Source organism: Aythya fuligula, chromosome 1, assembly GCF_009819795.1.
Source record: "Aythya fuligula isolate bAytFul2 chromosome 1, bAytFul2.pri, whole genome shotgun sequence".
In the NCBI taxonomy this organism is placed as follows: domain Eukaryota; kingdom Metazoa; phylum Chordata; class Aves; order Anseriformes; family Anatidae; genus Aythya; species Aythya fuligula.
Window position 1 is genome coordinate 54,426,874 of NC_045559.1, and position 15,046 is coordinate 54,441,919.

Below are 15,046 nucleotides of genomic sequence, written 5' to 3' on the forward strand. Positions count from 1 at the left end.
GTCGGTAAATTTTAGAAGATAACACGCTTGAGGCCAAAAATGAACTGTATTTTAGTGAGGGGAGGGGGGGAGCAGCCCCATTCCTGTCAGGAGCCCGCGCGCCGCCCTCAGGGCGGTCCCGCCATTAGCGGCGGGCCCGCGGCTCTCCCTCAGCGGCCGGGGCTGGGTCCCCTCAGCACCCAAGGGTGTCGCAGCCCCTCAGGGAGCTGCCGGGCTCTGAGCAGCGGTTCAGTGACTGTGGTCATCATTTTGAGGGGGGGGGGGGATTTCTGTGGAGCCTCGCCCCTTTCTGGGAAGGTGAATTTGCATCCCTCGTAAAGGGCAGACGTCGAGGAGAAGCCAAATAAATGTGTGTGTGGATATGTGATTAATCGTTTATTTGTAAATGTGGAATTGCGGCACGGTGCTCCTCAGGAGGTCAGGGGGAGGAGGGAATGGGTCATCCTGCTGCCTGTAACATGGAGGCCTGAACTCAGCTCCTGTCAGATCAGCTGCAATGTTCCTGTCCAAAAAACCATGTTTATTAAACCCAATTTTATGTGCTCAGGCCAAGAGCTTGTCACACCAACAATCTATATCTATTCAGACTAGTGCAGCAAGCCGGTCTTGCCCATGCATCCTAATGAATAGCTCCAAGGGCAGTAATTACAAGGTTTTGTGGCACCTGAGGCACCTGAGGTGCCACAAAAGCATGTTTCTTCCCAACGATCCTTACTTCATAATGGATTTGCTGCATTGTCGCAGCCTTTCAGCCTTTTTTCTTGTTCACTGCAGTCAGTGGCAGCTGGAATCCTCTGGGCCTTCACTGTACCAACACACCAGGGACAGGAGGGCTCAGCACTAAACAGGGTTTTGTTCATCCCTAAAACTTTCAGAGAGTGTGGTATAATTTCTCGATTTTTCCTTCTAGCCCGCAGGAAGGCACGTGTCTGGGTCTGCCTAGTTTTTCTGCTTTGAGGTGCCAATTGCCTAAGGACGGGGAGTAGGAGAGTGAACCTATGACTTATTAAACCATGCTTGTAGTTCAGGATTATGTGCATTTTCAGGAGGATATTTTTAATGGAGAAGGGGATTTTAATACTTTTTGCATTACTTGTTTTTCTTCCTTCACCCTTTGAAGCTTGGGGTTTTAAAAATCTCTTCAAGTACTTTTTTATTTATTTTACTGTAATTATTTTTCTGACTGGTATAAAGCATGATGTGAAGGCATGACTTCTCATTCCATAATTGTCAGGCTTTTGAAATAAAAACAAAATACATCTTGATGGTATCAGAAATAACTGACATTCTAGGAGTACTTCTATTGAATACTAACAGAAGTGACTCCATCGTATATTAACTCCAAAACCTAAATAATATCATCCTAGCATTATATTTTTTTTCTCGCTTTTCCCATCCTCTGTATACACAAGACTCTTGTAAGAAAATTAAGCAGACCTTAAGTATCCGTTTAAAAAATGAAAAAAGCTATTTGCAGATATTTATTCTAAATTATCCCATCTTGTATTTTCATAATAAACCCATCATATACTTTTCATGGATTTTGTTAACAAGGATGGGTAAGTAAATGCTTCTGGATGAGGCACTTTACAAAACTTTTGATAAACCATAGCTACAGCAATGAAGGCAGCTCGCAAGACAGAAGCAACCTAACAATTTATAAAATCACAAAACTGACAAAATGGGCTATAAGACCATATTTGTAAGGAACTATTAATTTATCCTGCTTTTATGAAACTTAAGGAGGTAATAATGTGCTTTTTAGTTGAGCTTTTTATTTGGTAAGTGCCTGTTCTGGTTCTAGGCCTTGTTAATGGAAGTCTCACAAAAAGGGCAGTGAAGCCATAGCAGAATACAGACATGACAAGTTAACCATGAGAAACCATGAAATAAGCTTTCATTTTTGCATAATAAAAGCCTCAGATTTCTACTACCCTTCTTTTATTCTCTTCATGCTTGCATACTTCTTACAGGCATTACCTGCATGTCTTCAGCTTTTGTTAGGTATTCTGAATTGCAGCAAAGAACTTGAAAACAAATATGACTCTGAAGTGTGCCCTCGAGATATATGACTAAGAAGTTGTAGTCTTCTCAATAGCACCTTTTTGTGAGCTTTGGGTCACACAAGATGAGGAAGCTGAGATATTGCGTAGACTTTTCCATTACCTGTTCTATCTGCAACTCGACTGACTTTTGATATAAAAATATCATCTTTAACTTCCTTACAGCAATAAATTCAGCTAATGATAAATCACTGAAAATATTCTCACCTCCAAAATCACACTTGGACCCAAGATTCTCACAAGGGAATGAGTTCTCTTCTTAATACCAGTTAAACCCTTTCTAGCTAAATTGGTTCGTCAGAGAGTAACACAATAGATTTTCTCCTTTTGGTCTGGTAGGACAAAAAGTGGGATAGAGAATCCAAGTTTAAATCCATATGTGATGACGCACTGGGAAGGCTGTGTAGTTTGAGGACATTTTAAAAGTTCCTTCACAGTTACTGACACAATTAATACCCCTCCAATGCTGTCTTTGCTTGTGTTTCTCAGTACTGATCAATATTTTATTGCCTGCTCTTTCACGATGAAGGCCATGGAGGATCAAGTAGTCCAAGAAGAATCAGGATACCAGGATGATGAGGTAAATTTGCGATTCATTGAAAAACAGGTGCAGCAAATATCTGAAGGTATTGTTGTAGTGTAATGAATTCTGTGGAGAGACACGATGTCCCCAAAGGCCATCAGGGAGTTCAATGCATTTAAAATTTTGTTACAGTCTAATACCAGGAAAATCTCATTCTCCTAGTCCTTTTACAGTCTTGCTCTTCAAATGCTCTTCGTTAACCTTTCAAAAGCTATGCGCAGTTTTTAATGGGATTATCATTATTGCTCTATATCTTACACTTGAATACTTAGTGTGAGGGGATTAGCCATTAATTTTATGCTTCCAAGGAATGGTCATCAGCCTGGAAAGGCTGAAGAACTGTGGGTGAAAGAATTGAGACAACGATCTTAATACAAGTTTTATTAGCACAGCAGAGGATTGCTTGCCTGTGAAGATACACTTTAAGAAGAAAGTGATAGGAAATGTGTAGGCCCTCTTGGCTTACTGTGGGTTATCTTATTTTGGTAGTTCAACAAGATATGTATTATTAGGGGAAATCATTTCAAGATTTACAAATTACAAACACATATACTGAGATAGATGTAATTATGAGAAAAAAAAATCTATTTTCTTTTTTTTTTTTTTTTTTTTAGGAATCCTTTTTTCAGGATATTGACCTGCTACAAAAGCATGGAATTGTAAGTATTACCAATGACTTTACCACACAGAATTGTCCACGTAAAGCTATTTTAATGTTATTTCCAGAAGTGTTTACACATTGATACAAATAAGTGAAATCCCTCCTTGCAATAAATATTAAATCATTCATGTGAAAGCAAATTTTGCCTTTGGTGATAAGACAGATTTTCAGAAAATCTCATTCCCAGCAGATTCCTAAATAAAGTGGCAAGATATTCAAAATATTTAGCACCCGGTACTTCTTGAAAAACCAACCAGATGTTAATTTATTTGAAAACTGAGTGATAGATTACTTCCTGTTCCTGCCAATCTCTGTAATTATACCTGCGTTTTTGGTTCCCTTGAAATTACTCAGTGGCAATTGTTGCTAAACTATTTTCAGAATGCAGTATAAGGGAGTAGAGTAGAAGTGAAGAAAACATAAATAAGTAGAGAAATAAGCGGATAGATTTCTTCATCAAATATGAATTCCTATAAGTGTTTTCATCATCATCATTACTATCACATAAACATCACCTTTTTACTTGAATTACTGTTATTATGTGTTTGTCCAGGAGACTGACTCATGGATCAGAATGTTCAGTGTTAGAGAAGCAGAACGAGAAGTTGGGTTTGCCCAAAATAATGTAAACTTTAAGATAAATGACTGTAGATGGATACAGAAAGGGATGGCAGGCACAATGAGGCAGCATTTGTCAGCGCTGGAGTTACTGCACTCAGCATGTCAGCAGTGTAATTGTTGACTTTTTTATTGGCAGTTCATTGACAGGGAGTTTTAAAGAGAGTTCTGCAGAAGAATAATGAGATAGGGGGCTGTAATCAGCATGGGACAGAGTAGGAAAAACACACAGATTCTTGTGTTAAAAATTTAAAAAGATGACCAAAGAGGTTGACCTCATGAGCTGGAAGGGAGCTGTATTAGCCTGTCAATATTGAATAAAGCATGCAGAGAATGATACTGAGGTATGAAGGATCCTGAAAATAGAGGGATGATGACTTAGGCTGTTTTTCATTGTGCATTTTTGGAGACACATCTGGTTTAATAGGAGTTTCCTGATCATTTTTTTTCTCCTTCTTTCCAAGTGGTTATTCCCACCCCCCAGGGGAAGCTGGTATTGTCAGCCGTGTCAGTGAACATATGATGCCCCATACCTATTAAATTCACTTGCTTAAAGAATTATTTTTTGTGGGTTTAGATTTTTTTTCCTAGGACTAGAGAGAGAAGTATTTAATAGACCTGACAATCTGGCCACAAACAGATAAGCAGAACCTAGGCTGTGGTTTGATGTTCAAATGATTTGATAGGTGCTGCGAGCCTGCAGTCACTGCCTAGCGTTCCTATCCCTAGAGCACAATATTGCTGCTTCTGGTACATCTGTTGTTGCAGCCACCCTGTGAACTGGATTTGTGAATCAAGGCACGCAAAATGCATCAGAAGAAAAAATGTGTTTTAGTTTTGTATTTTAAAAATTCCTGATCTGAAAGCATATAACTGGGACAGAGATGCTCCGTAATAGGGTTGAGAGGATCAGGATAAGCAGCTGGTATAAGGGGGCAGGTGTGTCAGTATGTTAAGCCAGGACTACGGCTGAATGCTTCATAGTATTGAACTGTAGTCTAAGGATGTGTAAATCCTAGCACCTTGGTTGGTAAATACACTGTTGGTGGAAGGTGTATCTGTGAGGGAGAGAACAAGAACTTTTGCAACCAGGTCTGCTACTCAGGAAATTGTAATGTCTTCGTTTGATAACAAAGACAAAGCCACTGAAGAAATGTAGCAGCTGGGAGATGCAATTAAAGTTTCAGTCTAGAAAAATGGTCTTTGCAGGAGTAGCTTGTTGTCTTAATAGAAAAACACTATGTGAACAACAGTTCAGTGCTTTTTATGTTGCTGATTTTTATATTCTTCTGGGTGGAAGAGTCGTTTTTATTTGTAATTGATTTTACCTCGCCCATCACTATTAATGTAATTATCAAAAAACATCACAGGATGAGAAACAAGCTTCCCAAAGAACATGACTAATTCCTTCCATAGCCCCCCTCCTTTCTTATGTCTTATGTACCCACACACTTCAAATAAACAGAGGATACATCCAGTTCTTATTGTGTGGTTGTTTATTTATTTATTTTTACATTTTTTTTTTTAAAGAAATAACTTGGCTGGAGATGGTAAGATGAAGTATTATCCCAAATCTTTCATGTGTTATGTTTTCTAATGAGTAATCTGTTGCATGCCTTTAAATTTCTAGTGATGCCAGACTCATAAAATGAGGTGAGATGAGGCAAAATGTGTCAGTAGGGTGCTGACTGAAGTCGTGCTGTAGCCAATAAATGAAAAACTCTAGGAAGTCCACTCCAGCTCAAAGTGTCTGTTGGACCTGGCAGGTTCCTTGTGTTTTACATGGGACTTGCTGTGAACATGCAGAAACAGCACAGCAGATAGTCCGCTTCGAACCACCCATGCAAGTCAGCTCCCAGTTATCCATGATCAGATTACCTGGTTTACAGATTATCTGTGCTGAGGGACCAAGGACAGACTGAATTTGAGAGAGTTTATTGGGTTATGCTCCACACTATCTGAAATAATCCATGCTGTTTCTTTACTACCAGCTTCAATCTAGAAAGATTGGTGCAGAACAGGGACAAGTAGGTACAACTGGACCCAACGTGCCTTTCTCACAAAAGCACCAGGATGTCTCTGCACCAAGATCCCTCACACCAACGTTACTCAAAATTTACTGCTGTTTGAGTGTGAAAAACTGCAGAAGAAAGAGTTTACTTGTAAATCTGTTTCTTTATGAAAATACACACGCCTGAGTGTATAATAAAGTATTTGAAAGGTCTACTTTGCCTTCTAGTTGTTAACTGTCACAAGCACTCATAGACAGGAACTTTCTTTACAGAACGTAGCAGATATTAAAAAACTGAAGTCAGTTGGGATCTGCACCATCAAAGGAATCCAGATGACAACAAGACGGGCGCTGTGCAATGTAAAAGGGCTTTCAGAGGCCAAAGTGGACAAGATTAAAGAAGCCGCAAATAAGCTTATTGTAAGCCACTCACTTTCCTGATCATTTAAATTTATGCTGTCCTTTCCAAAATGCTATGCAGAGTTTCTCTTCACAGAATTTTCCACCGCATCATCAAGATAATTTTGAAAATAATTCTGCCCATTACTCTAAAGGGATAATACTTTATAACAAGCAGACAAATGCTGTGGTGCTTTTCATACCCAATGTGTGTAATTGAGGCTAGGGTGGAGAAGAAGATGCCTAGGTGGGATATCATGCTCTGTCAACAGGTTAAGGCTAAACAAAATAAACATCTCATGTTCTCTTTGGTCTTCCTTAGGAGCCAGGCTTCCTGACTGCGTTTGAGTACAGTGAAAAACGGAAGATGGTATTTCATATTTCTACTGGCAGCCAGGAATTTGAGTAAGCTTACCTCTACTTCAGTCCTGCCTTAGGCCAAGTTGTTCCAGTAATCATATTTATTGTCTGTAATGAGACAGAAAAATATAGAAGAACAAATACTCAGGATATATAGATTACCTTGCATTTAGAGCCTCTGCTGGCTCAAAGGTGCCCGACTTTGTACAGTCATTGTAAATAAAAAGAATTTGCAGCCAAAAATCCTGACTGCAACATAACTTTTTCACCTAGTTACACAACTTGCATGTCTCATGTCAAAGTTGTAAGTCTTCAAGACCTTCCTTGAGATACTTTTATGGAATTTTATCTTTCAAGGATATTTTCTCTCTTCTTTCTTCCCATTTCTTTTCTTTCTATTTTTTTTTTCTCTTGCACATACTAAGGAAGGTTTATTATTTTTTTTTTTTGTGAATCAGTGATCATTTAGAGCCCTGCACTTAATGCATGATGCGAGGGGCTTTAGGATAGAAATAAGTTTTCTTAAAGCAGCAAGAAATTCTTTTTAATTTTCTTCTTGTGATTTTGTGTGCTTAACCATATCATAATTCTCTCTCTTCAGTAAACTTCTGGGTGGTGGGATTGAAAGCATGGCAATCACTGAGGCCTTTGGAGGTGAGAAAACCACATTAAGTGAGTATTACTGAACAGACAAAGAACTGCAGAGTAGTTTAGATTTTAAATCAAGCTGCATTACCTCTACCAAACATCACATTGTAATTATAAGACGAGTACCTGCATGAGTGGAAAAAGAAAGATTCCACTTCCTTTAGTGTTTTCCTATTTTTTCTCTTCATTTGCTTGCAGGCTAAGTATGAGATGAGTAATCATCAGACTTGGGGGCATGCTGATTCAGTATGACATACCATTATTAATGCCCTGATGCAATCTCTGTACCTTCTCAGTAATGAAACTGACACAGAAGATACTCTATTTATGCACACTCAGGATGTATTGAATTTCATAAAATATTTTGCGTTCACAATTAAGCTATTATTACAGTAAGTTTGGTCAGTCAGTGAATAACACTTCAAAAATAAGAGTTTGCTAAACGCTGTGGTCTTCCCTTTAGAAATGAGATACTGGAGACTTGTATGAATTGATGTAGTGAAATGAATAAGCTCATAAACTTCTTGATAATTTTACTGAAAGTGAAATTGGGCCTGATCTGTGGACCCAACCATTATTTTTTCGTCTTCCCTCAGTTATTACTTCTCCATAGTTGCCTTGCAATACTTAACTTCTACAGTAAAGTAGAAATTAAATTAGCAGTCAAGTGAGATCAAATTAAAGCATTTTAGATTCTACATTTCATGCAAAATATTTCAACTGTACATTATGTGATTTATATATCTGGATTGAAAGATACAAAGGGTAAAAAAAAAAAAAAGTGAATTTTATAGGTGTATGTTTCTAATTGCTGTAAATCCTGAATCTGGCAAACTCTGAAGAAAAAAATCTGTCTTTTTTTTTCTTTTTCTTCATTTAATAGAGTTCCGGACAGGCAAAACCCAGCTATCTCACACCCTTTGTGGTAAGTGTGCTACCTTAAAATGGAGAGCTTTTTTTTTTTTCTTTTCCCACTGAACCCATTTTTTACCGTAATATCAAAATCCAACATATAAAGGTAAGTCAGAATTTTCTGTCTCTAGAAATACAGTGAAAAAGATCTCGGTGACTCTCACCTCTTACTGATTATGTTTGGGTACAGAATTCATGTAGATAATTGCTTTTTAATACTTTAAGTTTAGCCATAAGGAGGGAGAAGACCATACAAGAAACAATCCCTGAGCTCTGGAAAAGCAAAGCAAAATACGGATTACAGGGGGACAGGGACATTGCTCAGAAAAGGGCAAAGGCAAGATTCTTTCTCAGCAATGTTTTTAATTTCCTGGTTTCAGAAGGTTTTGCTGAATATGACATTCTGAAAGGGCACTGAAGGGATACTACTGGCTCATATTAACTGGATAAACAAAGGCTTTGGCAGTGCCAGGTAGAGCAGGACTTTGGTTCCTCAGCGCTATCTCACCGTGTAGAAATAATAGTAAATAATAACTGCTGTAACTATGAGCACTGCTGGATTATAGTTTCTAGGCACTGGGCAGGCAAACATTCACTTAAATGAACCCATTGTTATAAAAGGATTGTGGCACCTTCTGGAAGACTGGAGCCTCTTCTGTTTAGTACAATCTAATGGCCAAATTAGTCAGCAGGGTTGTATCCTTTTGCATGAACGATTACAACTGAATGAATTGAGTATTTCAGTTTATTCGCTTCAGAGAAACTAAACCCACAATCAGTAACTATTCAGGGAAGATACATACCCAAAGAATTTTTGATTATATGAATTACAGCTGGAAAAAAAACTACAAAATCAATACCGTTAATTTGGGCAGCAGATTAAGAGGGTGTTTTGTGCATAAAAACTAATTAATAACCCCCTCACCTATTTTCAATATAAAATGTGCAGATTTAGTGATGTTGCTGAGTTAAACACAATTTTGACACCATTAATTAAATCTCATCTGATCTCCAGTAAAGGAAAGTGGTGTGGCTTTCTTTTCAAGCTGGCAGTAAGACTTGACATACCAGTGATTTCCACATTGATTAAAACTGGTGGCTCTTTGTGATATGGATAAACACTCATCAGATTTTATTAAAAATAATAATAGCATAAGAAACTATTTTTCCCACTTTTTCATGTTGACATTTGTATTTATTCTAGTGACAGCTCAGCTTCCAGGCCCAAGTGGCTACACAGGTGGAAAGATTATCTTCATTGATACTGAAAACACTTTGTATCTTTGGGGCTGATGAAAGCTACAGGTACAATGAAATGGAAAGACAGTTCAGTTTGTGAGGAGGTTAAGCAAGCAGGAGGTTCCGGATAGCTCCCTGCATGTAAAACATTATGATGGACACAGAAAGCTTGCAGAGCACAGTGTGTAGTGGCCCACAAGGCAGTGATGTTTCTCTGTCATTTGATCTAATCCAAGCTGGAAAAAAAATAGTTAGGATACAGATTTATTTTTAACTGCTTTTTTGAGATCTAGCATGCTTTCTTAGTAATGGTACATGGTAGGAGGTGACAGATAGATGACAGGTGATAGAAGGTTTGATCCATGTATCAACCCCCCCCCACAAACCCTAAACACAAACCAATTATCATCATAAGCCCAAAACTTTCTTCAGCATATGTGAGACAGCGTGAAAACTCAGTCTTCTTTAGGATCAGAATAAATGCTCTCTTTTTCCATGGACTTATTTTGGAATGGAGTCTTAGTGTTTTCAGAGCAGGCTTTGTACTCAGAGAAATCCTTAACCTTGACTAACGTCAGCCGGCCAGACCGTCTTCGTGACATTGCTGATCGCTTCAATGTCGACCACGATGCAGTACTTGACAACGTGCTGTATGCACGTGCATATACTAGTAAGATCATCATTGCAACTGCCATGATATCTGTGTTTTTTTGTTTGTTTGTTTGTTTGTTTTTCCCCTAAGGCTTCTATTTTACTAGTTCTCAGTTTATTGGGTGAGATTGTCCAGTGAGGATCATAAATAATGTTTTGTTGCCAACTAAAGGAGTTACAAGCTTGCTTCTATTTCTGGGGGTGTACTGGAGCAGACTGGCTCAGTGGAAGTATTCCAGCTCCACTGCACTCCAGAAACTTTTGCAGTTTGCTGCGACAACGCTGCTATGTGTATGACGGTTGTCAGTGTACCATCTTCGTAACAGAAACACCAATTAATGTAACCGTGATTGCCTGAACGTGAGCTAATTACATAAATGCTGTACAGAAATCCCCTATGATTTTGTGAATAGAACTTTATAGGGTCAGTTCAAGCACTCTGCCAGAAGACACTGCATTAAAACTTGAAGGAAATCTTAAGTGGGACTTTTATTTTCAGAATGCAATATGAACATGAAAATATGGCGATACAATTTCTTTGTGTCATTTAATTCAGCATTGAATTCAAACATTTGTATTGGTTTTCAGCTCTCAACACACACACATACGAAAGTTTTCTTCACAAAGCTTTAATCTGCAGCTTTTCACAAAGAAGCTTTGTTGCCTGGGCAAGTGGTAACTGAAGCCTTCAGGACAGGCACTGTTGGGTAATGTAGAGGTAGCTTGTTAATGGGCAGTGGACTTAAAACATCTGACAGTGAAAATATAAACAGCGCAGACACTTAAAGTGGAATTTTAAAACTCAGGCTTTTGTTGCTTCCGAGCTCTTTCTGATCCTAATTTCATTTGTCAACCGTACTTCCCATCAGGTGAACATCAGATGGAATTGCTCGACTATGTCGCAGCCAAGTTCCATGAGGAAGCTGGTATCTTCAAGCTATTGGTACAAGACACTTTTTTTCTCCTATGCTTTCTGCTTTCAGAATCTATTTTTTTTTCCCCACTGAATTTACTTATCCAGCATAATTCCAATGTAGATCATTGACTCCATAATGGCACTCTTCCGTGTGGATTTCAGTGGTCGTGGAGAGTTGGCTGAACGACAACAGAAACTCGCTCAGATGCTGTCAAGGCTCCAAAAAATATCAGAAGGTAAGGGAAACATTGCAAACTGTGGAAAACATGGACTGGAGTGAAACAGTAGTTGTTGGTGGCACAACCACCTCGTAGTCTGAGTGTGTTACCCAATCACACATTGGCCCAGGAATCTTTCTTCACTTTACATATCTGTCAGGTACCAAAAAGAAATGAAAAAGATCAAATTAATTAAAAAAATAATTATTTAAACGTGACAGATTAAGGGGTCTTTGGAATAATTCAACGTTTAGAGTTTTCTGAGAAACGGTGTTAAGTCCTAAATGAGAGGACAGATTGTGGAACTGGACAAATATTCAGCCTTTCCTCACTTTCTACAGTCTAAATACACAAGAAACACAACGATAAAAAAGATAAAGGCACAGGGAGCAGAGTAGGCTGTGTTCATTGCCTCATGCCCTGCACTGTGCAGTGCTCTCAGAGATGATGATGAGATGACCAGGATTCTTCCTTTTTTGGAATGTCTCCGAAATGTTGCTGAGGAATGAGTAAATGTTTTTTTATGCAGTAAATACCAAAAAAAGGGGGAACAGACAGAGGGAGAGAGAAGATGCCTAGGGCAGGGAGCCAACAGGGAAGACATGAATTGGGAAAGACTTGTTCAGCGGGACTCTGGAAAGTGCTCATTTTTGGCATAAATATTACAGCTGAAGTCACCCAGGAGCAGAGTTAGGCTTTCTTCTGACCAACCCCAGCCAGCAGACATAAGGAAGATTTGCTTCTCTTTTCTTTGTGACTTGAAGTGTGATTCATTAGCAGCCTTGCTCTTACCAGGGGGGGTGAGAATATTTTGGAGTTCTAATTTGATCTAGCCCACCTTCTTGGCATTATTTCCTATTGCAGAATATAACGTGGCTGTGTTTGTGACCAATCAGATGACCGCTGATCCAGGAGCAACCATGACGTAAGATACTTTTTCTCCTTTTTTTTGGTTAAATTCTTCTCATCCATGTTACATACTTAACAGAGATCAGAACTGAGATTGTGTGGAGCCAGAGGCGTTGATATGAAGGTATGCTCCTCATTTCTTTAAATGTTTCAGACTGACCATTGGCCCTTCTGGTGTGATGAATCATTTAAGGATGACACCTATAGGTTTCTCTCAGTTTTCGTAATTTTTTGTAAATGCTTATCTGCTTCCTGGAATGATGGCCTCTTTCACTGTGACTCGAATAAAGAGAACAAACTACAGAAACTATTGAAAACAAAACACATTACTTTCTTGGGGAGAAGTATATCTATGTAGTTTAAGGCGTGCATTTCTTGAGCCTCTTCCATCTGATGAGAGAACAATTATGCCACTGAGCATTGCACCGGGCATTTGAGCATCCTGTCTTGAGGCAAGCGTGTTTCAGTCCTCTTTTGATTTGTTTGCTTATTTATTATTCATTACTGAGTTCAGTCGCCCTGTCTGCCAGTTAATCACACCATTAGCCTATGGAATTTGCACAGTGAATCATCAACATTTGCTTGCTAATTTAGCTTTCAGGCAGACCCAAAGAAGCCCATTGGGGGCCACATCCTCGCTCATGCTTCGACTACCCGAATTAGTCTGAGGAAAGGGCGAGGGGAGCTGCGCATCGCCAAGATATATGACAGGTAAATCACCGTCCCTTCACAGGAAGGAAGCCACGTTATAGGCAAGGGTAAGGTAACAAAGTTCGTGGTGCTGAAACTTAAGAGCCTGTGAAATGATTCATGGTCTCAAATTAATCTTGTTTCTGGATGGTATGTTGAGAGAAAATCTGAAAGGACAAACTAATTAGCAGATCTCAAGTCATCTTGCGTATCACGTGTCTGAAATTATGTAATCTTTCATCAGAAATCCTCCTAGGTGCTCATCTCTTAGAGACTATCAAATGGTCTGCTAAGGCAGGTGGGCCCTTAGCAGGAAAATTCCAGAGCAGTTTCCCTGCTAAGCTGTGGCAGATGCAAGTCATTAAAAATGGTATTAGTGAAATTGCACGGAGACACCAGCGTGCCCGCTCAGGAGCTAAGACGTGGAAGTTAAAGTTTGCATAAGCAGAACCTTTTCTTCTCATACACTTTCTCCAGTCCCCTCCCTTGTGGGTCATCTTCAGAGGTGGCTTTCACATTTTGGATAATATCGATCACTTTCTACAGTTTGCCCACAGGCATAAGGAAGTTGAAATATTCCGTTGAAGTATTCCATGTTGATTATACTTAAATTTTGGGGACTGTTCCACAACCGCATATAACGTGGGGGAAAACCAGAAGTTTCTTTTTTTCCACCCCCAGTCCTGAGATGCCTGAAAACGAAGCCACGTTCGCAATAACTGCTGGAGGGATTGGAGATGCCAAAGAATAGGCAGGAAACAGATGGAAATGTACAGCTGAAAACCTCCTAGGTAGCTGGGATGAAGATCTGTGCAAAGTCACCGACTCCCTGGCTGCATTTTTATAGTTTTGGAACCATTTGAGAGCTTTTGGGAGGATGGTGGGATAAACTCTGCGTGGTTCAGTTTTATTGATCTTAATAGAATTTGGTTCATTTAGGGTCTTCGCTTTTCAAATGAACTTCCAGCAGACAAAGATATAAAAACCAAGCTCGGAAATTGTTCAAAGAATCCTTTTCCTGTTTTATTGTGAAAATCAAAGCCGTCTTTTCATGTTTAATATTTTAGTTCCTTTAAAGACATCTCTGAGGTAGTGTAAAATCAAACTGAATTAGAATTAGTTTAAAAATTGACAAGTACATAGACGATAAATATATGGAAAAGGCAGTGGCTGGAGCAGAAGCCCAAGAACTTGATGGAATCTCGTGTACAGTAGAGGAAAAGCAGTTGCTTGAAATATACTTAGGTATTTTTATGTTGACTAAATATATATGTTTTTAATTTTTAAGCACTTTTACTTTTTTGAGAGAACGTTGTAAGATAGTTTTTATTAAAGGTGAAAATAAAAAACATGAATTAGAATAGCACTCTGCTTCAGTTGGGTTCTTTCAAGCAAATCTTGCTCTCAACAATCTCACTGATCTTTCATGAGAGAAATAGAACAGATGCACCCCAACATTTTAAAACCTTTTGTCTGGTTCTCTAAGGAAAGAAACATTCCTTCTAGTATCAATAAGAATACTAAAACCAAAGTTTTAAAAAAGATATTGCCATTATTTTTACTTCTTATTAAAAAGTAGAAGAAAACATTAGCAGGGACTACGTAGGGGAGAGGCTGACACTCATACTTTCACTGAGGGAAACGTGTTTATGAGGCAGCTCGCTAAGAGAGCATGCTCACAGGCCACTCAGTCAACCATTTATCCACGAGGTGCTTTAAGGGAAGGCCTTTTCCCCCCCACCCTGTGTAAGAGCGATGATTAGAATGGGTCTAGCTGGTGTCTGGTTAAAAATCCTGTCTTCACTGATACATTTTTATTAACTAATGCCTATAAGGTAATATGAAGTACAAACACAGCAGTGGCCAGAAAATCATCAAAGAAAAGCCAAAGTTTAACTTCAGCGAGTTTACGCTGTGACAAACCTGAAGGTTCGACAAACCTTCTTGTAGCGGTTTCTTAACACATCTTGTATTTATGCCTGGCTCCAGGCTGAGTTATTTGTTAACTTCAAGGGTTCAAAAGTAAAGGGGACTCACTTTCTCTTCTGCCAGTGCAGCTGATTTTTGACAACCTGATAGCCTGGAAAGCACTGCTGACTGCGTGGCCTTCGTTCAGGCAAGGCCTTACTTTGGCTTGTGCACACAGATCACCACCAGCCAAAAATTCT

General features: G+C 39.0%; 1 protein-coding gene across 1 annotated transcript; it reads left to right on the top strand.

Annotated features, from left to right (window-relative positions):
- Positions 1–2,571: 2,571 nt before the first annotated feature.
- On the top strand, positions 2,572–14,094 carry DMC1 (DNA meiotic recombinase 1). The gene is made up of 13 exons (XM_032202352.1): positions 2,572–2,643; positions 3,261–3,305; positions 6,210–6,356; positions 6,658–6,740; positions 7,297–7,349; positions 8,227–8,268; positions 9,460–9,532; positions 10,073–10,164; positions 11,015–11,088; positions 11,183–11,297; positions 12,144–12,204; positions 12,783–12,899; positions 13,560–14,094. The coding sequence occupies exons 1-13, from the start codon at positions 2,587–2,589 to the stop codon at positions 13,627–13,629; spliced, it is 1,029 nt and encodes a 342-aa protein (XP_032058243.1). The 5' UTR covers positions 2,572–2,586; the 3' UTR covers positions 13,630–14,094.
- The last annotated feature ends 952 nt before the right edge of the window (positions 14,095–15,046 follow it).

Coding starts and splice junctions, on each gene's coding strand:
- DMC1 (XM_032202352.1), top strand. CDS start 2,587: ATGAAGGCCATGGAGGATCAAGTAGTCCAAGAAGAATCAGGATACCAG. Junction 3,306..6,209: donor TGCTACAAAAGCATGGAATT/GTAAGTATTACC, acceptor CTTTCTTTACAG/AACGTAGCAGATATTAAAAA. Junction 8,269..9,459: donor GCTATCTCACACCCTTTGTG/GTAAGTGTGCTA, acceptor TATTTATTCTAG/TGACAGCTCAGCTTCCAGGC.